Here is a 10,233-nt window from a genome sequence, read left to right as displayed (position 1 = left end):
ACTCCTTTCAGCACTGCCTAGGAAGAAAGCTGCCCATTCACCTCTCAGTTTACAAATGAAGCAGAGGTGATTTTCATTTACTATTTATAAAAGATCATGGTGTGGCTGAAAGACTTGGTGAAGCAAATCTTTATACAGAATGTGAACCAAGAATATAATATACAGTATTTTCATCCTAAGGAAATTTTGTCTTCAATATTGATAATTTCAGCAGATAAACTTTAAAAAATCATATAAATTATAGGTTTCAGAGTAGCAGCCGTGTGAGTCTGTATGCGCAAAAAGAAAAGGAGGACTTGTGGCACCTTAGAGACTAACCAATTTATTTGAGCATAAGCCCACCGAATGCATCCGATGAAGTGAGCTACAGCTCACAAAAGCTTATGCTCAAATAAATGGGTTAGTCTCTAAGGTGCCACAAGTCCTCCTTTTCTTTTTGCATATAAATTATGTTGTAACAGCTAAAGTAGCAAAATATTTTCCATTATAACCCTCTGTTTTTGAAACATTTTGCTCAGTTGGTCTCTCTGCATTGTTTTGGAGAGCTGGGTAAAACATATTTCGGGCTTTGTAATGTCATCACAATCACGACGTTTTCCAAATGGAAAAATATGTTGCTGAACGATGACACTTGAATTTTGCCCTGTGTCCAGTTCCTACTGAGTAGTTTGTGTTTGCTAAATTTAATAATGTCATTTGTACAATGAATTCTGTACGTTTTCAGAGGTGCTCTGACATATGCACTGTAGGAAATGCTGTCAGGTATAAGCTGCTATATTAACCTCAGATACTCTGTGAATGGAGGATTTTTCATCCACTGAAGGGCTTCCAATCAGTTAGGGCCTATTTAAAAGTCAAGCACATTTTGTGGGAAACCCAGGACATGGTAGAAGAGATCGTCCTGCATCTGCTGTTCTCCCTATCCAAACGTGCCCTAGATAGGGAGCAATAGGAGGTCCCTAAAGGGAAGGAGTTTGGTATGATCTGAAGTTAGCTGTGACACTGGAGGACATGGCCTAAACTTGCTTTGGACACACTGAACTGGGATCAATGTGCTGACTTCTATTTGAATTTCTTACAGCTTCTTCCTCTTCTTTTTTCTGTAGTTTTTGTTCCTGCAATGGGTGAAAAGTGCAAATCCCGTTTCTCATGCCTGGAAGTGGTGCTCATTGTCCTCTTCACGCTGATGACAATAATTGCTTTGATTCTTCTCATTCTTCTCTTTGCCCCTAAAAAAAGCAGGACTGCAGAAAATAACGGCAAGTTACTTAAAGGTATTTTGATTCCATTATCAGATGCCATGCAACTGTTTTGATATAGAACGTTTTCTGGGCCTTGATGAAGCTTCATGAACAAAGGCTGAAAATGAATTTATTACAAACTAACTGGAAGTGTGTGAATTTATGATACTTATTTCTATTATGTTGATGTTTAGTTAGAGGCATCAGCTAGGATTTGGTCCCATTGTGCAGTGCACTATATAAACACATGGCGAGTGAGATTTCCTGTGCTCAGGATTTTACAGCGTAAACAGGCATGATAGACTAACGTGGAAGAGGAAACAGAAACAGAGAAGTGAAGTGACTTGCCCAGAGTTACACAGCAGAGACAAGAATAAAAAAAAATCCTTGTCACCTGACTTTCTGTCCAGTGCGCTTCCCACTAGACCAGTGGTTTTCAAACTGTGGGTCGCGACCCAGTACTGGGTCGTGGAATGTAAGGGTTGCAGTGGCTCTGGTCAGCGCTGCCGACCGGGCTGTTGAAAGTCCCATTGGTGGTGCTTCCTGGCTAAGGCAGGCTCGTCCCTACCTGTTCTGACACCGTGCTAAGACCTGGAAGCAGCCAACAGAAGGTCCGGTTCCTAGGCAGGGGGATCATGGGGCTCCACGTGCTGCCCCCACCCTGTGCACCGGCTCCACACTCCCATTGGCCGGGAAGTCGGGGGAGGGGCGGTGCTTGCAGGCGAGAGCTGCATGGAGCTTCTTGCGTGCCTCCACCTAGGAGCTGGACCTGCTGCTGACTGCTTCTGAGGTGCAGTGCCGTCTGCTGTGCCAGGACAGGCAGGAAGCCTGCCTCTGCACCCCCGCTGCACCTGAGCCCCCTCCTGCACCCCAAACCTCTCATCTCTGGCCCCACCCCAGAGCCTGCACCCCCAGCTTAGAGTCCTGACCCCCTCCTGCACCCCAACTCCCCTGCCCCAGCCCAGAGCCCCCTCCCACACCCTGAACCCCTCATTCTTGGCCCCACCCTGCAGCCCTCACCCCCGCACCCCAACCCTCTGCCCCATCCCTGAGCTCCTCTCACACCCCAAACCCCTCATCCCAGCTCCATTGGGTCACGGGCATCAACAATTTTCTTCAACTGGGTCACCAGAAAAAAGTTTGAAAACCACTGCACTAGACCATGCTGACTGCCATATATTGCTTAACAACTGAGTCATAATAATTATAAAATGAAAAGCGTCTTGCCCATCGGTCACTGGGAACTTAGGCTCCTACAACTACATTTTTTTCATAGGAAGATCAGTCTTTGAATTAACTGAATATGTCATCCAATTATGCACATACACATTTGTGGTGAGCAAAAATTTGTTTGTATAGTCTGAGTAGATAGACATAGGTATACCCTGGGTTGTAGGTACTAGAACCCACTTGGTAACATGAGTCAGCAGAAGTAACTGTTTGTCTGACCAAGGTCTTAGAACCTTCCACACTGTTACACCCCTGTTGTGTCCAACCTGTTCTAACTAAGTCTCTGTATGAGGCTTCCTTGTATGTAGAAGGATAACAACACAGAGGGTGAGATTGTGTCTTGCACCTCAAAGCAGCCCACTCAGAGCCTAAAGGGAGAATGTGCTATGGTGGTTTTAAGAAGCCTTTGCAGCCTCCTCATCCTTGATTGCTACAAAGGCTACAAGGGGCTCCAGCATAATTTAAATAGTACTCTGGGCATAAGTTATGGCACCCTTCTTGAGCTGTCGTGGGGGCCACTGTGTGCCTGAAATCTTTGCAGTACTATCAACAGTGCACTACCCGGCCAACCTACCTCACACCCTGAGCACCACCCCTTCCTGCAGGTCTTTCAAAGGGGGCCTTGGAGGGCAGCCTTATGGCTGTTGCCCTCAGTATCTGCATCAAGAAATCCTTCCCCCGCATTTCTGCAGCTTGTAGGCCCCCTTTATGCTGCTCCAGTTCTTTTACCTGGTGTAGAGGAGCTGGAGGGGGGGGTGAGGATCTGACCCCAAGAATTAAATGTTAAGTTTTGAATAGGCCCAGGGTTTAATGGTCTGTTTTTCATCTTTATTTATTACAAGTTTGGTGATTTGTTTTTCTGATTCAAACAACTGTCACTAGGTGTGAAACACTGACTGCCATGCCACTACCTATCTTAGGGTCTTTATGAAACTACCTGTGTTCCCATCCACTTCTTGTGAGGATGAATACGAAATTGAATAATGTAATCAGCAGAATAACCTCTGAGTTATTTATATTGATGTTAAATTCTATTCAGTTTTCACTTTCCCCACATTTTCAGTTTTGATATTCAAAAGAGTTTTGCCCTGACAATGCAGAACTGCATCATAGAAGTTGTCAACGACAAAGCTGTAAGTTTAGCATATTGAAGAAGCATCATTGAAAAAGAAATTATCCCATTATGGTTAGTGAGTTGGACTATATACATAGGCCTGGAACATATTTTTCAGCAACACCCATTAAAAAAGCTGGCAGAAGCTCTATGTGCATGTAATAGTGAACTATGCTGACACAAACAGAATACTGATGGAGTTGAGAGGACTTGTTTCAAAGGTTAGTGTACAATGATTGTGAATTTTCTTCAGCCTATAAGTAGGACCATGGGTTGCCTGCTCTGAATGCAGGGATCTGAAACCCCGTATACGCTACAGGAAGCTAGTTTTGATATCAGGTTCAAAGATGGTAAATCCCACAGCCATTTGGTAACCATAATATTAATGGGACTGCTCACCATACACAGCAGTTATAAATAACAGAAAATTTACCTCATAATCCAGTTCCTCCTTGTTCAGTTTTGTGAGAAAAAAGTGTCTGTTCATTTCTGATATGTTCATTGCATTCGTGTTTTCACTCATATTAACTCAAATCCCTTCAGCTGATGGTCTTAAAAACTACCTGATTGGTGTTGGTCGAGCTGACTGCACTGGACTAGTTGCAGAAGTCCCTTTGGTATGTATAGGAACTTAATAAAGTATCTGTGAAACATGTTATCTTAGTATTCTTTCATGTACCAAATCCCATGGCTTGTATAGCACTGCTATACAGGATGTTTTCTTTACAAATAGAACTTTACATTACATTTACATTACATGGGGCAGGATCACCCTTTGTTTTCAGTCTGTCAATCTGCATAGAATGAATGTCTCAAGGAACCATTCTTCAGAAAATTTGATTGATGATTTTTTTTTTTTTTTTTGCTGCCCAGATATTTAAAAACTGAATCACCAAGTATTAATTTTATTCAGTGGTTGGTAGACAGAAAACGGAAAAATCAGATGGGAAATATTTTTTTTTATTTTAAAACTTACATAACTATATCATGAAAACTGGTGAACATATATGCTGTATAAATGTAATACTCATGGGGTGTGTATGTGCATTGATAATTTTTTTTACTGTATGCTATTCTAACTTACCCCTCCAAGCTCCCCTCCCGCAGCGCGCTGCGTCCCCCTCTGTCTACCTCCAGGTGCTTCCTGCCTCCAAACAGCTGTTTGGAGGAGCTTAGTGCTTTCCAGGAGGGAGGGGGGAGGAGCAGCGGGGAGCCGCGCGCTCAGGGGAGGAGGCGGAGAAGAGGCAGGGCAGGGGCAGGGATTTGGGGAAGGGGGTGGAATAGGGGCAGGGAGGGGGCGGAGTTGGGGTGGGAACTTCAGGGAAGGGGTGGGGGCAGGGGCAGGGCCTCATGGAAGCGGTGCAGTGGGGGTGGAGCCGGGAGGGCAGGCTTTTGTACCTTTATATGAAAAGGTATCAGTGATGCGGCCCTTGGGCCAATGTACTAGTCCTCATGTGGCCCTCATGGTGATTCAAGTTTGAGATCCCTGAGTTATAGGATTCTTAATATTAGGGCTGTCAATTAATCACAGTTAACTCATGTGATTAACTCAAAAAATGAATCGCGATTAATCGCACTGTTAAACAACAGAATACCAATTGAAATTTATTGAATATGTTTGGATGTTTTTCTACTTTTTCAAATATATTGATTACAATTACAATACAGAATACAAAGTGTACAGTGCTTGCTTTTTATTATTTTTTATCACAAAAATTCGCACTGTAAAAATGATAAAAGAAATAGTATTTTTCAATTCACCTCATACAAGTATTGTAGTGCAATCTCTTTATTATGAAAGTGCAATTTACAAATCTAGTTTTTGTTACATAACTGCACTCAGAAACAAAACAATGTAAAACTTTAGAGCAGGGTTCTCAAACTTGGGGTTGGGACCCCTCAGGGGGTCGTGAGGTTATTTTGTGGGGGGGGTCATGAGCTGTCAGCTTCCACCCTAAACCCCACTTTGCCTCGAGCATTTATAATGGTGTTATATGTGTTTTTAATTCATAAGGGGGGTCGCACTCAGAGCCTTGCTATGTGAAAGAGGTTACCAGTACAAAAGTTTGAGAATCACTGCTTTAGAGCCTACAAGTCCACTCAGTCCTACTTCTTGTTCAGCCAATCGCAAAGAGAAACAAGTTTGTTTACATTTATGGGAGATAATGCTGCCTGCTTCTTGTTTACAATGTCACCTGAAAGTGAGAACAGCACCAGTTGTAGCCGGTGTAGCGTCAGATGTGTTAAAGATTCATATGCCTCTTCATGGTCCGTCTATCATTCCAGAGGGCATGCTTCCATGCTGATGATGCTCATTAAAAAAATAATGCATTAATTAAATTTGTGGCTGAACTCCTTGGGGGAGAATTGTATGTGTCCTGCTCTGTTTTACCCGCATTCTGCCATAGATTTCATGTTATAGCAGTCTCGGATGATGACCCAGCACATGTTGTTCATTTTAAGAACACTTTTGCTACAAATTTGACAAAATGCAAAGAAGACCAATTTCTGAAGATAGCTACAGCACTCCACCCAAGATTTAAGAATCTGAAGTGCTTTCCAAAATCTGAGAGGGACAAGGTGTGCAGCACGCTTTCATTTTAAAAGAGCAACACTCTGATGCGGAAACTACAGAACCCGAACCACCAAAAAAGAAAATCAACCTTCTGCTAGTGGCATCTGACTCAGATGATGGAAATGAACATGTGATGGTCTGCACTGCTTTGGATTGTTATCAAGTAGAACACGTCATCAGCATGGACGCATGTCCTCTGGAATGGTGGTTAAAGCATCAAGGGACATATGAATCTTTAGCGCATCTGGCATGTAAATATCTTGCAACGCCAGTTACAACAGTGCCATGCAAAATGTCTGTTCTCATGTTCAGGTGACATTGTAAACAAGAAGCAGGCAGCATTATCTTCTGCAAATGTAAACAAACTTATTTGAGCAATTGGCTGAACAAGAAGTAGGACTGATTGGACTTGTAGGCTCTAAAGTTTTACATTGTTTTATTTTTGAATGCAGGTTTTTTTGGTACATAATTCTACATTTGTAAATTCAACTTTCATGATAAAGAGATTGCACTACAATCCTTGTATTAGGTGAATTGAAAAATACTATACCTTTTGTTTTTTACAGTGCAAATATTTGTAATAAAATAAATATAAAGTGAGCACTGAACACTTTGTATTCTGTGTTGTAACTGAAATCAGTATATTTGAAAATGTGTAAAACACCCAAAAATATTTAAATAAATGGTGTTCTATTATTAACAGCACAATTAATCATGATTAATTTTTTTAGTCTCTTGACAGCCCTACTTAATATATAACCTATATCATTCTGCTTTTAATGGTTAGCTGTAATTTGGGTCCTGTGATGATTTTGCTTGGAGAAATATATGCAAGTGGAAATATGTATCAATAAATTGGACAGTGTGGGGTTGGCCTAATGCTGTGTTCTGCCGCAGATGGGCTATGCCAATCCAGACCAGCTGGCTGGTGGAATTCTCTCTCGTCTATATAGTCGAGCTTTCATTGTGGCAGAGCCTGATGATTCCAAAAGAGTGGTGTTTGTTAGTGCTGACATAGGCATGGTGTCTCAAAGACTTAGGCTGGAGGTATGTGAATAGAATCAATTGCTCTTTCCTTTTTGTGTTAGGTTTATTATTATTAACAATAATAAAAATAAATATTGTCACACTTACCCCAACCAGGCTTGCAGCCTCATTGTTTTATATGCTATATAAACAAGTAGGAAGAGGCACTCCTTGTCCCAAAGAGCTGACAATCCTTTGATGGACAAAGGAGGGCTTTTATTATGTTTGTATTAGTGGAAAACTTAGCAACAGATCATGCCTGACAGTCCCCTGTAATATATGATTTCCAGTACTACTTAGTGGTGCTAACAGGTGTACAGAAATTCTGAAAATGTATTTAGAATAAAAATTTGTAAATCAAAAATGTATTTAATTGTTTTCTGTTTAGCTAACAGAATAGGTGGCTTCTAGATGATGTTTCAGTGCAGGTTATGCTACCTCAGGTAATTTAATTATGATGAGTCTAGTTTCAGCCAGAAGTTAAAATTGAGTATTTTAATCTCTCTTATGTCTCAGGCACCCAGATAACATATGATACTTATTCTTGTCTGTGGTGCACACTTGGTTGCCAAAGCGCAGTGGCATATATTGTTTTCTTCCCTGTAGTGCCTTCTTGGTAGCCGGCGAGCTAGTGTGGGGTGAATATCATCAATTAAGTGTTCCTAATTTACATTCTTAGAAGATCAAACTGGTGAGAGTATCAAGAAAGGGTGTATGGTGGGAAGAAATGGGAATCCTCTATGTAATTTTCATATGTCTTGTAATAATAAATAAGACTGGCTATAAATAAACCAAAGCAGCCTTTATTTACTGGATTTAACAACTTCAAGGGTTCTTTACTGACTGGTCAGATACACTTCCAATTACTCAGTCATTAGTGGGTCGGGGAGAGGGTAGGAGGATGGATATGGGAAAGGAGGACTATGCTATTACCAGAAAAATAAAAAAAGAAAGAAACCCAGGATTATACATGTCTATTACTGCCTTGATGCAAGGACTGACTTTTCAGGCATGATAGAAAAACACTCCGTAATTACTGCCTCCTTCCTTTTAGGTAATCAAGAAATTGAAGAGTAAATATGGGGAGCTATACAGACAAGACAATGTTATACTGAGTGGCACTCACACCCATTCAGGACCTGCAGGCTATTTCCAATATACTATCTTTTTGCTAACTAGCAAGGGACTTATCAAACCGTCCCTTAATGCCCTTGTAAATGGGATTATAAAGGTAGGTGTTTTCAGTTAAATTTTCTCCCTAACATGTATGAACATGTATAGCAGGGATAACCTTTGTGTTATATTTTTATTTATTAGTATAGGAGTAGCCAAGAACTGTCATGGGGAGATTAGTTTTAGTGTTTCATGACATCATCATCTTATTTGTTGAAATATTTTAGATTTATCATGACCAACTTGGTCAGGTTAGCAAACAAAATGCTGCACTATTTCTTTATGAAGAGATGATTTAATATTACTTAAAATGTTAATTAAGTTTGACTGATATTAGCTGTTTTAATTTCTAAAGGATAACACTACATCAAATGTATATAAAAAAAAAAGTGCAACAAGCAATAGCCGCAGATCATCTATTGTAATGATTCATCTTTCCTTGTCTGGACTTTTAGTAAGGTCCTTAGACAGAGAAGACTCAAACTTGCTTCCCATGTAGCACCTCTTCATTGTTTCTGTACTGATTTTCCTTGCCTTTCTGCTTTTCAGAGCATTGATATAGCACACCAGAATATGAAAGAAGGAAGACTTTTTATCAATAAAGGTTTGGTAGAAAATTGCCAGATCAACAGAAGTCCTTACTCTTATCTTCAGAATCCAGAGTCTGAAAGAAACAGGTGAAGAAGAAGGGGGGAGCTGTAACTATTAAAAACAAGCATGAACTATTGTCAAAAAAATGTTTGAAAAACTACATTTCTGTATGTCATCAAAGGCAAATCAGTTGTGGAAATTGCCCTAACCTGGGAAATTCAGAGCCCAACTTTCCCCCTACCAGGGGATGATGGGATCTGGGAGTTTTTAGCAACAATAAAGTGCAGAAAACTGCAACTTTATGCTGATGGTAGCCAACGCCAAGTGGCTCATGCTTCACTTTTTTACTGTGCTCCTGAGAACATGTGCTGGTACCTCTGGTATCTTTCTGTGTAGGGAATCTTCTACTGTAGATGGTCTCATGCTGGGTTTTTGAAATTAAATAAAGCATTCCAAGGTTAGCATTGTGGTCAGATACACCCTCTTCCGATTGGAAGAACTACTACGTTTAAAAGAAACATTTGGGCATAATTACTGGCAGCTAAGAAACTAAACAGATTTACTGGGCCTGATTTTCAGTCACACAAGCCTCCTTTATGGCCCACTAACAGTGTAAAAAGACCTTAAATGGGATCAAATAGCCCCTGAGAATACCCCCAGGGGAGGGCCTTCCTGACTGGGGAAGGGATTCTAAACCAGCCCCACTCACAGCCCGTGGTGTTTCTAGGACGATGGGTCACACAACACTATATCTGTTCTCTGCTACCCATGGTCCATAGGAAGCCTCAGAATGCAGAGCGTAAGTTACAGAAGCTCAGGGCTATCCTAAGGTTGCACTGGAGGCTGCCCCCCCACCCCTGCAATTGCCACAGAATATGGGATGCCCAAAGGGACCTACAAGTCATTTTTGTCACTCCCCATTCCATTCCTGCCCTGAGTGCAGAAAAGCAGTAACTGAGAATCTGGCCTCTGTGTTTCATTTAGAAAACATGCCACTGTTATAAATTCAAATTTTGGTTAGACGGTGACAAAAATGGAAGGCAATATCTACAGTCTTCGTAGAAAATAGTTTTATATCACAGCAAAATGAGAGTTCAGTTTTCTTCAGGCAAGCAACATATAATACGGAATGTGACTTTTGTCACTGAATTCAGCAGCTTTTTACCATAGCGCCTTGTAAATATAGCAGTTGGAAACTGATGATCTCAATTCATTTTCTTGTTTGGCATATAACAGAGTCATTTACAGATCATGATGTTGGTTGTGGCACTAAAGTGATTTCT

At 41.1% G+C, this 10,233-nt stretch overlaps 1 protein-coding gene across 1 annotated transcript in view; it reads left to right on the top strand.

The window, feature by feature from the left end:
- Nucleotides 1–1,111: 1,111 nt before the first annotated feature.
- Nucleotides 1,112–10,233, top strand: part of LOC102945456 (putative neutral ceramidase C) — a 32,090-nt gene continuing 22,968 nt past the window's right edge. Inside the window, exons 1-5 of the mRNA XM_037905635.2 lie at nt 1,112–1,274; nt 4,129–4,202; nt 7,058–7,207; nt 8,241–8,417; nt 8,909–9,036. Of these exons, the coding sequence (XP_037761563.1) occupies nt 1,121–1,274; nt 4,129–4,202; nt 7,058–7,207; nt 8,241–8,417; nt 8,909–9,036 (683 nt within the window). The 5' untranslated portion in view covers nt 1,112–1,120. The remainder of the gene's footprint in view (nt 1,275–4,128; nt 4,203–7,057; nt 7,208–8,240; nt 8,418–8,908; nt 9,037–10,233) is intronic.

This window comes from Chelonia mydas, chromosome 7 (genome assembly GCF_015237465.2).
Source record: "Chelonia mydas isolate rCheMyd1 chromosome 7, rCheMyd1.pri.v2, whole genome shotgun sequence".
In the NCBI taxonomy this organism is placed as follows: Eukaryota; Metazoa; Chordata; order Testudines; family Cheloniidae; genus Chelonia; species Chelonia mydas.
The sequence above is the reverse complement of the archived record's forward strand: the minus strand, read 5'-3'. Positions and strand labels throughout refer to the sequence as shown.